The 15681-nt window shown below is 37.9% G+C and overlaps 1 protein-coding gene across 1 annotated transcript in view; it reads right to left on the bottom strand.

Moving 5' to 3' along the window:
* SPIRE1 (spire type actin nucleation factor 1) overlaps positions 1-15681 on the bottom strand; it is a 377419-nt gene that overhangs the window by 323348 nt on the left and 38390 nt on the right. The window contains exon 3 of the mRNA XM_023724819.1: positions 9135-9169. Within this exon, the coding sequence (XP_023580587.1) occupies positions 9135-9169 (35 nt within the window). The remainder of the gene's footprint in view (positions 1-9134; positions 9170-15681) is intronic.

The raw sequence follows: 15681 nt of genomic DNA, 5'->3' as shown, positions 1-15681 counted from the left end.
AAAGAAAACATCAGTATGACCAAAAAAAAAGCACTACAAAATGACAGCAATAAACTCACACCTATCAGTAATCACACAGAATGTAAATGGCTTAAGTGCACCCATAAAGAGACAGAGAATGACAGAATGGATTAAAAAAAAAAAAAAAGCAAGACTTACCAATATGCTGTCTACAAGAGACACACCTTAGAAACAAAGACAAATTTATTAAAAATCAAAGGATGGAAAAAAAATGTATCAAGCAAACAGCTACCAAAAAAGAGCAGGAACAGCAATACTAATCTCAGATAAAATAGACTTTAAAATAAAATCAACCATAAAAGACAAAGAAGGGCATTATATAATAATCAAATGGACAATTCACCATGAAGACATACCCATAATAAATATCTACACAACCAATGACAGGGCTCCAAAATACATAAAACAAACTTCTAACAGCAATGGAAAGAGAAATTGATAGTTCTACTAGAAGACTTAAACGTACTACTCTCCGTAAAGTACAGAACATCTAGAAGGAAACTCAACACAGATACGGAAGATCTAAAGGCCACAATCTTGACCTTAGACACATATATAGAACACTGCACCCAACAGCAGCAAAGTACACATTCTTTTCCAACGCACAGGGAACGTTCTTCAGAACAGACTACATCTTAGGCCACAAGGAAATCCTCAACAAAATCCAAAACACTGAGATAATACAAAGCATCTTCTCTGATCATAATGCCATCAAAGTAGAAATTAATAACAGGAAGAGCAAGGAAAAAAAAAAAACAAATACATGGAAACTGAATAACACCCTGCTTAAAACCACTGGGTAATAGAAGAAATCAAACATGGAATACAAAATTCCTAGAAGCAAACAAGAATGAAAACACATCATACCAAAACCTATGGGACACAGCAAAAGCAGTGATCAGAGATCAATTTATAGCGATAGATGTACACATCAAAAAAGAGACAAAATCAAAACATCAGTGACACAACTCAAACAAACAGAAAATAGCAAAAGAAGTCCAAAGCCACCAGTAAAAGGAAATAATAAAGATTAGAGGAGAAATAAATGAAATGGAGAATAGAAAAACAACAGAAAGAATCAACAAAACCAAAAGTTGATTCTTTGAAAGGATCAACAAAATTGACAAACCACTGGCCAAACTGACAAAAGAAAAACAGAAGAGGGCATAAATAAACCAAATAAGAAATGAAATGAGTGACAAATGTTGAAGAGGCTACAGGGAGATTGGAACTCTCAGGCACTGCTGGTGGGAAAGCAAAATGGTACAACCATTTTGAAAAACGATACGGCGCTTCCTTAAAAAGCTAGAAATACTATATGATCCAGCAGTGTCACTCCTAGCAATATATCCTAGAGAAGAGCCGTTACACCAATAGACACATGCACACCCATGTTCACTGCAGCATTATTCAAAATAGCAAACAGATGGAAACAACCTAGGTGCCAAACAACAGATGAATGGATAAACAAACTACAGTACATACAAACAATGAAATACTACACAACAGTAAAGAACAATGATGCATCAGTGAAGCATCTCCCAACATGGATGAATCTGGAGGGCATTAAGCTGAGTGAAATAAGTCAATCACAAAAGGACAAATACTGTATGAGACCACTACTATAAAAACTCATGAAAAAGTTTACACACAAGAAGAAACAATCTTTGATGGTTATGAGGGAGGGTAAGAGTGGAGAAGGAAAAACACTAAATAGACAATAGATAAGTGGTAACTTTGGTGAATGGTAAGACAGTACACAGTATTGGGGAAGCCAGCACAACTTGTCTAAGGCAAGGTCCTGGAAGCTCTATAGGCATATCCAAACTCCCTGAAGGACCAAATTACTGGGCTGAGGGCAGAGGGGACTATGGTCTCGGGGAACATCTAGCTCAACTGGCATAACACAGTTTATAAAGAAAATGTTCTACATTCTACTTTGGTGAGTAGTGCCTGGGATCTTAAAAGCTTGTGAGCGGCCATCTAAGATACTCCAGTGGTCCCACCCCATCGGGAGCAAGGGCGAATGAAGAAAACCAAAGACAGAAGGGAAAGATCAGTTCAAAGGACTAATGGACCACAACTACCACAGCCTCCACCAGACTGAGTCCAGTACAACGAGATGATGCCTGGCTACCATCAACAACTGCTCTGACAGGGATCACAACAGACGGTCCAGGATAGCTCACAAAAAAAAAGACCAGACTTATTGGTCTGACAGAGACTGCAGAAACCCCAAGAGTACAGCCCCGGGACACTCTCATAGTTCAGTAATGAGGTCACTCCTGTGGTTCACCCTTCAGCCAAGGATTAGACAGGCCCATGAAACAAAAGAAGACTAAATGAGCATACTAGCCCAGGGACAAGGACAAGAAGGCAGGAGGGGACAGGAAAGCTGGTAATGGGGAACCCAAAGTCGAGAAGGGGAGAGTGTTGACATGTGGGGTTGGCAAACAATGTCTACAAAACAGTATGTGTATTAATTGTTTAATGAAAAACTAGTTTGGTCTGTAAACTTTCATCTAAAGTACAATAAAATAAAAAATTTTTTAAAAAACTACAGAGTCCGGTTTGCGTCCAAAACTACATACAATCAGAACAGAATAAGTCTAAGAGACTAACTCTAATGTATTTTTTGGCTCATTATCAAGATCTCTGGGACTGCCCCAAAGCAGACTAATTCTAGGCCTGATTTCCCAGGAGGTTCAAATATATAGAACAATTCTTGATTGTCCTGAATAATTCAGAATCAGACTACTTCAGAAATTTCTACAGTACAGACTGTGTATTCACCTAACCTATGGGGCTGAAGGTTCACGGACTGAGTTTACTCCTTAGCCTTGTTTACATCTAGAGGGAACTCATTCCCAGGCCTTATAAGGCCAGGATCTGAAGTAGCCACAGGGAAAGAGGCATATATACAGAATAAGGAGACATTCAAGCCATTTTTGTTGTTCCAAGTAGAGCACTAAATTAATTATCAGTGTTACACAGACATAAAGCACATAAAATAGTCTGGATAAACACAAATATATGACAGATAAAGAGAAATAAAGGTTCTGTAACATACTGGGTATATGGCCTTGGGTCAGTGACTTAACCTCTCTATACCTTAGTTCTCATCTCTAAAATGCAAAAAATAATAATATCCACTTTATAAATTTGTTATGATGATTAGTTAATGCCTGTAACAATACTTAGCATCTAGTAAACTCTACAAATATTTTTTACAGATGTGAGTGGGAATAAAACACAGAATAAGTACTTATGTTCAGTATTCATCAACCTTATTTCTAAGGTGTGAATATGAATCTTTTTTAATAGCTTCCCTCAGTAAGGCTTAAATTTTTCTGCTAGGCTACAATTTTTACAAACTAGCTCTACCAAGATTAAAGTGTTGATAAAAGTTAATTTAACTTTATATAATACTTTAGCCTATTCTACTTAAAATATAGCTAATCTACCAAGGGGAACAGCGGGATCGTTCTAGTTATTCATTTAACGTTCTTTCCGGCTAAAGGAAAAGGGCCTCCAAGTGCCACATGATTAGTGGTGGTTAATAGAAGACAGGAATGTAATAAAATTTAGAAAGCTAAAAACAACAAAGAAAAAGCCTCAACTGAAATACTTGAAAATTCTAACCCATTATGTTTTAGTATTTTTAAGTATTTGGCCATTTTCTTCAAACATAGGATTATAACCATGAAACTATTTAAATCATGGCAGTAGGAAAAACTTGTAAAATGAAGTAAAAGTTATCCCCAAGCTGTTCAGAACTGCTTCCTTGATAGGCAAGTACCCACAAGTTAGTCATTCAACAGTTAACAAATTATAAGTCAGAACTGTGAGCCACTCCCAGGAAGGGAGAAGTATGGGTAACACACAGTTTAAATTACAGGTCCTTCTCAAAACTACAGGGACAAAAATCAGAGCAATGGTTGCTGGGGCTGGGAGTGGTGGGAGGGAATGACTACAAAGGGAGATGGGGGAATCTAGAGGGTGATGGAACTGTTCTATATTTTGATTGCACGGGGGGTTAACGTAACTGCATTTGTCAAAACTGGCAGAACCGTACACTAAAGGGTAAGTTTTACTGCATGTAAATGATAACTTTTAAAAATGGGAGGGAAGTCGTAGGAAAAAATAAAATTTCTTATTAAAAAGTAAAAAATTTACATATTCTTTAAAACAAATCATATGAAAGAATTTCCCTTTATGAGTTCAAATGCTGGAAAATACTAGTATAATTACAGTGACTTGATTTTAACAAACCTTAAGTTCATCCTGAGGTAAAAGATCACATAAAAATTGATGGACTGCTTACGTATGTCCTTTTGCTCTCTCTAAACTCATAAATTTGTTTCATTTCTATGAATGTAAGAAAAGTATTAAAAAGAGAATTATAAATAAAACTAGAAAATAATCTGTAACATGATTTTTAGGTACTACAAAAACTATTAAAATAAAAACAGTCGAACACTTGATGTTATCGATTTCAATTAATGAAGGTCCTAAAGCCCCAAAAGATAAAGAGAGCACACCCTTGAGGCTCCTCCAATGGGGCTGTGAGCCTTGCTTAAGGTGTAGGCCCTTCTTCCTCCCTTCTAGGAAAGCTTATGCCTCTCTGCTAAGAATAATAATAAAACCAAAACCATACCCGTTGTCGAGTGGATTCCAACTCATAGTGACCCTACAGGACAGGGTAGAACTGCCCCGCAGGGTTTCCAAGGAGAGGCTGGTGGATTCAAACTGCTGACCTTCTGGTTAGCAGCAAAGCTCCTAACTACTGTGCCACCAGGGCTCCCCAAGAATAATAACAGGGCACATTAAGCCAGACATTATGCGAAATGCTCTATGTTCCTGGGTTGGAGGAATCTGAGGCACAGAGAAATGAGGAAGAAAAGGTGCAGCCAGGCCCTGAACCCAGGCAAGTCTCCCATGCTCTTAACAAACAGCCCACATTGCCTCCCCTAACAACACTTCTGCCAACCTCACAAAGTCAGGGCTGAGCCAGCATCCAAGTTTGGAACAAGGGATATGCAATCCACCTTATCCAAGACCCTTCCTACTTCTACTCTTCTATGTAATCCTTTAGCAGCCCTTCCTTCATTCTGGACTTATTGCCAGCAAGAGTTTGAAAGGGCTTTTAACTCACAAAAGGAATTGGGATATCTCTTCTCAATAGAAAAAGGAGCCCTGGTTGTTCGGTGGTTAAAGTTGCTAACAAAAAGGTTGGCAGTTCGAACCCACCAATCACTCTGCAGGAGAAAGATGGGACAGTCTGCTTCCATAAAGATTACAGCCTTGGAAACCCTGTGGGATGGTTCTACTCTGTCCTATAGGGTCACTATGAGTTGGAATCGACTTGATGGCAGTGGATGGGTTTTTTTCTCAATAGAGAAATAATTTAACACTGAAAAGACTCTTTAGCAATCACCTTTCTAATCCAGAACAGCCTCACTCTCAGAAACTACTCTCTCTTACCTCTGACAAAAAAGACTGGCATAAATACGTACATCAAGGATTCCCTTAACTTTCCTCTTGCCTATCTCAGGATTCTGTTCTTTTGCCTCACTCTCATCCCTTAATTTTGTTTGTCAGGAAGACGTACCTCTGCTGCTACTCATGCTCTAGCCCAGCAGTTCTCAAATGTTTTGGTCTTAGGAACCCTTTGCATGCTCAAAAATTACTGAGAAATCCAAAGAGCTTTGTGTATGTGTGGGTTGTATCTATCAATATTTACTACATAGAAATTAAAACTGAGATTTTAAAAAATAATACTAAAATGCATTACACATGTTAATATAAACATACTTTATGAAAAATAACTATATTTTGCAAAACAAAAACATAATGAGAAGGGTGGCATTATTTCAAGTTTTTTAAAAACTAATGTTTAGCTTAATAGAAGATAGCCAGGTTCTCATATCTGCTTCTCAGTCAGCTTGATTCTCAGTTTGCTGTGACAGTCATAGTCAAGCAGAGTCATGCCACCTTGTAAACTCCACTGTACACTCTTGAGTGAATGAAAGTAGAAAAGCAAACAGTCTTAGTATAAGAAGTTTTGAAAATAGTTTTGACCTTCAGATTCCCCAGCGACCCTTGGAGAACCACTGCTCTCATCCATCTGTTTTCTCCACATGTTCCTATGTTTGCTTTCATCAGCTATCCAGAGGCAACATGAGCTTTCAGTCTCACTCTCTGTTGGCTCCCTTACCAGGATCACCTCCGCCACCTCCTCCACTACCACCACCTCCTCCACCCAATGCACCACCTTCCCTAACATAACAAAAAGATCTTAAATTATGCTATCTCCTCAAGCTACTTACTACCCTTCTTTAATAAAACAAAACTTCTTGAAAAAATAGCTCCCACTGCTTCTACTGCCTCACCACTCCTTTTTTTTATTACAATACATAGAGACACATTTTAAAAAGTTAAAACAATATAGATCAACCATCCACAATTCCAGCTTCCTCACCAGAGGTAACCACTGTTTACTCTCAGAGAATAATCTGAACCTATTTTCAAACTAAATATCAGACTGAACTTTTATTTTCTCGTGATTGTCCCATTCAAATAACTGTACCAAAAAGAAAAAAGAAAAAAATTCTCACAGAGGTTTCTGATTAGTTAGATTCCAATTGTTTCAGTACCTAAATTATGGATCAAAGAATAAGGGCTACAAATTAGGAGATAAAACTGAGGGTTTAATACAAAGCTAGGTCTAAACTAATGTTAAAAGCATGATGATTTTTTGGCAGCACAAGCTAATAAGATAGAATAATGAGACAACTAAGCTTTCTATATAAAATCTTCATATTTCATTACCTAAATGCTGATGAATGATGACTGTATGCATCACCTTAGTAAGTAATGGTGACTAAAGTTTATAAAACGATTTCACATATACTATCTCTTAAAATTTCACAACTCTTTAAGATTAACAGGAATTATCATTAATATTTTATAGATAAAAAAGCCAAAGTTCTAAAAAAAGAAAAATTACTTGCTGAAAATTGCATAGCTAGAAACATGTACTCATAAACCACAAGACAGAACTTATATCTTCTAACTCAAATCAAAACCCACTTCTTTATGTCATATTGAACCGTAAAAAATTCTAGCAATATAAAAATACTAAGTTCTTGCTTATTTATACAACTACTTTGGGAAAAAAAACCTCTACTTTCAAAGTTGAACAGAAAATACAAAAATGAATTATATAACTTCTGAATGCATTTGTAGATATAATATAAAATTAGAACTATAACATCTTAAATCCTAAAACTTTATTTAGGCATTGCCCTTAATAAGAGATCTAAGACCCCTCATCTGAGGATGATGCAACTGCTACTGAAAAGAAGACCACACAGACATAATTCATGAACAGAAACTTCTTAAATTTCACAATCAGAATTTTGAATAAAATAATATAAATTATTTAAAAAAAATAAACCTACTTGTACAAATAACAAAGCATGTAACTATTAACCTTGGGAAAATGCTGTTTCCAAGTCCCTTTTTTTTTCCTACACAAAGGAACCAAACAGCAGTTCAACATATTTAAGTGATTATACTGAAGAGGAAAATTGATAACAGACATCTTACTTATATTTTAAGGTTATTCTTATCCACAAAACCAAATATTCATCCTAAAAAGCCTGCCAGAAAATACTCATAAAACCAAACCCACTGCTGTCGAGTCAATTCCAACTCACAGAGACCCTACAGGACAGAACAGAACTGCCCCATAGGGTCTGCAAGGAGCAGCTGGTGAATTCAAACTGCCGACCTTTTGGTTAGCAGCCTAACGCTAAACCACTGTGCAACCAGGGCCCCAAATTTGTCTTATCCTTCTAGAAAAAGATAGTTGTCAAACCACTACCTCCTAATTTAAATCTCAAAAATTCTCATGGCTGCAGGTGGGTGGCGGGCCAAATTATTAACAGCCAGGCCAGAAGTAACCTGATATCAATTGATCTCAGTAAAAGGGGAAGGCAAGGTTCAATCATGTTAAGATTAGTCAATGGTTGATCCATATTTCTTTCTCCTCCTCTCCTTAAAAGCCTGATTGTACCTACCTTCTTCTAGTCATTTGCTTTTCCTGGAATCAAAATGGCCTCTCTATACGCATACACAGCCCTGGTGATGAAGTGGTTAAAAGCTTGGCTGCTAACCAAAACGTCAGCAGTTCGAATCCACCAGCCACTCCTTGGAAACCATATGGGGCAGTTCTACTCTGTCCTATAGGGTTACTATGAGTCAGAATCAACTAGAGGGCAACGGGTTTGATTTTTTTTTAAAAAATGGGTACATGCATATAGAATAAACCTTATGTTCAAATTTTGGTACGTTTTGATTATTTGTATAACAATTATAACACAATGGTTTGGATTATGAATGAAAATAAATTGAACTTAAACTATTTCTTACTAAGGGTTCTGGATCTTAGCTAACTCAATTTCAAATATAATAATACAGAAAATTTTAAAAACTAAGATTATGCTAATCCTTATAACACACCCTGACATTTTAGAATTATGGATAATTTTTTTCTTCACATTTTACTCTTCCTAAACATTAAAGATACATATCTGTTGTCAACACATCCTTATCAGAAGACCAAGAATCCACCTGAGACTATGGCTCCCAGACACCCTGCCAACTCAAAACTGAAGCCACTCCTCAAGTCCCCCTTTCAGCCCAAGATTAGACAGGCCTATAAAACAAACAGTAACACATGTGAGGAACATGCTTCTTAGTTTAATCAAGTACACCAGACCAAATGGGCAACACCTGCCCAAAAGCAAACATGAGAAGGCAGGAAGGGACAGGAAAACTGGACATATGGATGTGGAGAACCAAGGGTGGGAAGGAAAAGGCGGAGGGTGCCGACACATCTTGTGGATTGCAACCAATATCACAAAATAATTTGTGTATAAAATTTTTGAATGAAAAACTAATCTATGCTGAAAACTTTCATCTAAAACACAGTAAAATTTTAAAAAATAAAAATAAAAAAATCCATAGTGAAATATTTCCATAATGAAGTTAGTCTGAACAGTACTAGAAAGTTGCTTTACTAAGAAATACTTGAGCATTTCTCTTACCTCTGTTTCTGTACTACGTGAATATTCCAATTTACCTGTAATAAAAATACAAAAGTTACTTCTGTGAAAGAGAAAAATTAAAGAGACATCTTACTTTGATTTTAAAGAATTTTTTTTTAATCCACGAAACCAATAATTAACTGTAAAAAAGACTTAACCCAAATTCCAAAAATACTACTTTCCCCCTGCTATCCAAACCCACAGCCAGTGAGCAGATTCCCAATAGTTACTGCATATAACCTGCTCTTTTCTGGCTGGAAAAGGGTAGTTAATAACAAAACCATTACCTCCTGATTTAATGAAAAAGACAGTAAGCTTTTGTAATTTAAATTTCAAGAGGTCTCAAGGATGCAGGTGGGTGAAGGGACAAATTTGTAGTAAGCATTAAGTATGTGGTCACCATGGAAACTTGTATTCACTAAGAAAAAATATTTAAAGCTTTTGTGAAATCTCAAATATTTGAGAGTGCTTCTCTTTCATTTTTCCTTCATGCATGGGAGACTTGTGCTCAACGATCTGCAAACTATTTATTAAATTATAAAACAATCAATTATTATATTATTGTTTACAGCTAATTCAAAAGGTTTACCTTTAACAATGATAACTAGCCTACTTTAAGCCATTTGTTATTTTGAATCACAATGGTCTCCCTATATACATATAGAACTGCTCTGAAGAACCCTTCTGTTTCAAGTTTTTTGAGTTTTGATTATTTTTTAAAACATCCAAAGGATGTTGGCTTTTTGATTGTTAATAAAAAATATTTTAGTTACTCTGGGCATTGTTTTATTACAGGTATGAAAAGATCTATGCAAATAAAAGGTGCTCAACTGACCAGATATTCTAGAAGGTCCTGCTTGCAGATTTAAATTTAAATACGCTCACAGGAAAATACTAATAAGATAGGAAGAATATGCTTAATTGTAATAAGATCTAAAACAAAAATTTAACATGCATATATACAAATTAACCAAAGTAAAAACAAAAATGCTTTTTAAAGTCTTGCTTTCTTTTTAAAATACCATGAAGACTACTAGGCCTTTCCCCAAGTATATCTCTTCAAAGAAGATATACAAATAGCAAATAAGCACATGAAAACATGTTCAGCATCATTAGTCATTAGGTAAATGCAATTCAAAACTATAATGAGATACCACTTCACATCCACTAGGATGGCTATTATCAGAAAAATGAAAAACAAGAGTTGGCAAGGATGTGGAGAAATTGGAACCCTTGTGCACTGCTGGTGGGAATGTAAAATGGTACAGCTGCTATGGAAAACATTTTGGAGGTTCCTCAAAAAGTTAAACATAGAATTACCATATAACTCAGCAATTCTGGATATATGCAATTCACTCCTAGGTATATGCCCAAAAGAACTGAGAGCAGGGACTCAAACAGATACGTGTACACTTATGTTCAGTGCAGGACTATTCACAATAACCAAAGGTGGAAACAATCCAATGTTCATCAACAGATGAATGGATAAACAAAATGCAGTCTATACACACAATAGAATATTATTCAGCCATAAGAGAAATGAAATTCCGATACATGCTATGATATACATGAACCTTAAAACATTATGCTGAGTAAAGTAAGTCAGATACAAAAGGATATAAACAGTGCATGACCTCCCTTATATGAAATATCTACAATAGGCAAATACAGAGACAGAAGTTTATCAGTGGTTACCTGGGGATGAGGGAAGGGGGGATGTGGAGAAATGACTGAAAGGATACCAACCCCATTGTTGTCGCGTCGATCCCAACTCATAGTGACCCTACAGGACAAAGCAGGACTCATAGGGTTTCCAAGGAGCACCTGGTGGATTTGAACTGCTGACCTTCTGGTTAGCAGCCAAACTTAACCACTATGCCACCAGAGTTGCTGTTTAGGGTGATGAAAAACATTTGGAAATAGATAGTGGTGGTGGAAGCATAACATGGTGAACATAATTAACGTCACTGAATTATACATTAAAAATAGTTTAAATGCTACTCAGCCAGTGGAGAAATGAAGTTTTGATCCAAAAACCAAACCCACTTCCCTTGAGTCGATTTCGACTCATACAACCCTGTAGGACAGAGAACTGCTCCCATAGGGTTTCCAAGGTTGTAAATCTTTACGGAAGAGGACAGCCACACCTTTCTCCCGCAGGACAGCTGGTGGGTTAGAACTGCCAACCTTTTGGTTAGCAGCTGAGTGTTTTAACCACTGTGTCACACCAGGGCTCCCTAAAGTCTTGATACATGCTACAATACGAACGGAGCTCGAAAACATTATGCTGAGTGAAATGTCATTCCAAAAGGACAAACACCGTATGACCTCGTTTATATAAAACGACAAGAAAAGGCAAATGTACAGAGACTAAGTTTATTAATGGTTACTAGGGGCGGAAAGTGGAACCCTGGTGGTGCAGGGGTTAAGAATTACGGCTGCTAACCAAAAGGTCGGCAGTTTGATGCCACTAGCTGCTCCTTGGAAACCCTATGGGGCAGTTCAACTCTGTCCTATAGGGTCGCTATGAGTTGGAATCAACTGGAGTTTGGTTTTTATGGGCAGGAGGGAGGGGGAAATGGAAGGTTATGGCTTATGGAGTACTAAGCTTCAGTTTATGGTGATGGAAAATCACATTGGTTGAGGGTAAGGTTGCACAGCTGATTATTATAAGTGCTAAGAATAAGTTGTACACCTGTAAAATACTGAATTGGCAAAAGTTATTTGATAAGACGTATTTACAATGCCAAAAAAAAAAAGAGTGGCTGAAGCTCTTAGGTACAACTAAACACTTCATGGGATTCGATTACTTGGTTTGGAGCGTTAGGGTCATGGTTTCATGGGGCATCTCAGTTAACTGGCCTAATAATTAGTGTTTCCTGCTTCTGTTCTATGTCCTAGCTCACTGCCTAGTGCCTGTGGTCTTAAAAGCTTGCAAGGTGCCATCCAACAATTGGTACAACAACTGGTCTCTATTTGCCTGGAGCAATAGAGGAAAAAGGAGAGTCAGAAATAAAAGGAGGAAATGGAATGTTGGCTAACTGCTTCCATGAACAACTGCCTCCTTTGCCATGACACCAGAAGAACTGGATAATGCCTGGCTACCATTATTTAACGTTTTTATCAAAGATTCTATAGAACAATCCTTATCAAAGGGTGTAAATGCAGCACAGAATTTCAAATTCCCATGAAATCTAGATTTTCTGGAGCTGTGGAGGCTAGATGAACCACTGAAACTACTGCCCTGAGATAATCTTTAAACTTAAACCAAAAATATCCCCTGAAGTCTTCTTAAAACCAAAAAACAGTTTAGCTTAACTAGTAAAGGATGTCTCCTTGAGCATTACGCTCTTTTAAGAACTATCTATGTGGGATCGAACTGACATCAGCAACTCAAAAAATTAGATAGGAAATTTAGGGGGCAATAAGTTTATGTTAATGCGGGGAGGAACAACTCAGAAAAGGAGGGTGAGAATGGTTGCACACCTCGAAAAATGTAGTCAACGTCACTGAACTGTACATGTAGAAATTGTTGAACTGGTATATGTTTTGCCGTGTATATTCTCAATAACAAAATAAATTTTAGAAAATTTTCTTAATGGTTAAATTGGCATATTTTTGCTATATATTATTTAACACAAAAAATAATTTATATATCCAGCTCTATCCACCAAACGAGTGAGAAGCGAAAGCACCTCGTTTTACAAGGGCACACTTAGGCCCAGTCCCCACGCAGAGGAACTGGAATCTAGTAATTTGATGGCTGGGAGAGGGAATTTACAATATAAGCTTGGAACATCTTTTTGCACTAGAAAGTAATAAAGCGTTCAAAGAATGGGAGATAGTGACATCAAAAGGGCATAAAAATCACACTCAAGATGCTCCCACAAACAAATCTGGGACTATTTGAGCATCAAAACTGATAATGTCAAGAATGGATTATATCACGTTGAGTTTAAAAAAATCCGTAAGTCTACATTAACATTTTAAAAAAGGTGATTTTAAAGCATGGGATTGGGGAGGAAAATATCCTTTTTCTTAGAAGATTCATGCTGAAGTGCATAGGAGGGAAGGTACAGAATGTCTCCAACTACCTCTCAAATGATTCTGGGGGGGAAAAAAAACACATACTCAGATAAAACAAAACGTTAATTGGCAAATCTAGGTGAAGAGTATATGGATGTTCACTGTATTATTCTTGCAACATTTCTATTTGAAATTTTTCTAAATAAAAAATAAAGAAAAAAATGTACATGGACTTTGATACGTAACAGATCCTTTCCTTCCTGTTACTTGAATCTTTCTCACTACAAAGACAGAGTGTCTGGTCCCTACGAATCACTAGGGAGGAAAGCCTACTAATTCTTGCCCAATCAAGAAGCCCTATTTTAGCAAGGCAGAGCAGAGACATGTCAGACCTTCAGAACTGTAGGTACACTCAGAAAGGTCAAATCACCATCAACATTTTGATTCTGCAAAGCCTTCATCACTTCATCAGATCTTTCAGAACCTATTAAACTGGTAATGAATTTAACAGCAGTAAAGAAACCACCCAGGGGCCAAGATGGTGGAGTAATCAGACACTTCCTGTGGTCCCTCTTACAACAAAGACCTGAAAAAGCAAGGAAATCAATTATATATGAAAATCTAGGAGCCCTGAACATCAAAGGCAAAGTTGAGGAATCGGACTGAGCAGCAGGGGGAGGAAGAGGCTGTTCAGAAGCAGCGAGGAGTTGCCAGACCTGACCCGGCAGGAACCAGCACCCTTCAGGCTGGGTTGGCTGGCATGCACAGTGAGGCAAGCAGTGGCTTTCATGATGCGTTTTCAACAATGGGAGACAAAGAGCTGCAAAGAGTCTACTCAAACCTCCAGAACCAGTAAAAAGTGGCACTCAATGGGTAAAGATAAGTACAAGCATCTAACCTACCATGCAGATAAAAAAAATACTGCCTTTAGGAAAAACTGTCTCCCATTTACTTCTCCCTCCCTGCTCTGCACAGGGAACTGGGCCAGATTCAGGGATTGCCACATCCCCTGGGCTGGAAGTAGAAGCCATCATGAGCCCTGAGCCATTCTTCTGCCCTTGGAGAGGGAGCAAATTAGCAAACAAGAAAAAATCATCTGTCAGCTCCCCTAAGCCGAGAACTCAGGGTAGACACAGCACCTTTGCCTAGACACAGGCATAAGGGGTCCACAGACTTTGAAGGCCTTTCACCACTGCATAGACCTGTGTGGGCCCATTTCAACAGCCCTCATTACCACAGTACACAAGGGTATGTACCTGAAATCTAATTTCAACTATATCAGCTATATGGTGGATTGGCAGGTCTGTGACATGTGATATCACTCTGCCCGTTAAGCAGAGTCCTCACCTACCCACATCAGGGGCCTTGAGGACTGGTGGCTCCACCCATACTACCTAGCCACACGCAACACGGATCCAAGAATAAGTGGTGCCTCCTAGTCCTTAGAGCCAACAGCACTGGGTTCCCAGAGTCCAGCTGCAAAACCCACCTACCTACATGCGCTAGGGAACAGGGACATGCTTTCCTCCCACTTGGGGGCAGATGTCAGCCCTCTGCCTTCCTCAGCACGTGACCTACTACAGCCACATACCTGTGCCTACACCAATCACCCCTACCCATCTAGACTGTAGGTGAGAGCCCACACCACACACCTGGTGACCGACTACCTGGATACCTGAGCTGAACCCATACAAGAAAAGAAAACAGACTCCTGGGCTGACATACCAAGTAACAGATCTAACCATCTGATGACAGCACGTGAGAGCTTCAAAGGTGCCAATAATCAAACTAGCTCACATGAGCAGCCTATTTGGGCATATCAAAACAAAACAAGAAGCCAGGACACAGTAAACAAACATAAAATAAATACAACTTATTGATGGCTCGAAGACAACAGTCAATATTAAATCACATAAAAAGGCAGACCATGATAGCTTCAGCAAGCTCCCAAAAGAATCAAGAAATTTTCCGGAGGAAGACAATTTCTTGGAATTACCAGAGGTAGAATACAAAAGATTAATATACAGAACTATGGAAGAGATCAGGAAAGAGATCAGGCAAAACAGAACAAGCCAAGAAACGCAAAGATAAAGCAATCGAGGAACTTAAGAAGATTAGAGAAGAGCATAATTACAACTTTAACAGGCTGCAAGAATCCATTGAGAGACAGCAAACAGAAATGCAAACGATTAACAATAAAATTTCAGATTAGACAACTCAACTGAAAGTCACAGAAGCAGAATTGAGGCAATGGAAGTCAGAATTAGTGAGACTGAAGATAAAACACCTGACACCAACTTATTTGAGGAAAAATCAGATAAAAGAATTTTTAACAATGAAGAAACGCTAAGAATTATGTGGGACTCTATCAAAAGGAGTAACCTACAAGTGACTGGAGTACTAGAACGGGGTGGGGGGGGGCGGATAACAGAAAATACAGAGAGAATTGTTGAATACTTTTTGGCAAAAAACTTCCCTGATATTGTGAAAGATGATAAGATATCTATCCAAGATGCTCATC

Source organism: Trichechus manatus, unplaced genomic scaffold (genome assembly GCF_000243295.1).
Source record: "Trichechus manatus latirostris isolate Lorelei unplaced genomic scaffold, TriManLat1.0 scaffold00262, whole genome shotgun sequence".
NCBI lineage: Eukaryota > Metazoa > Chordata > Mammalia > Sirenia > Trichechidae > Trichechus > Trichechus manatus.
This window is presented reverse-complemented; position numbering and strand designations above follow the sequence as displayed.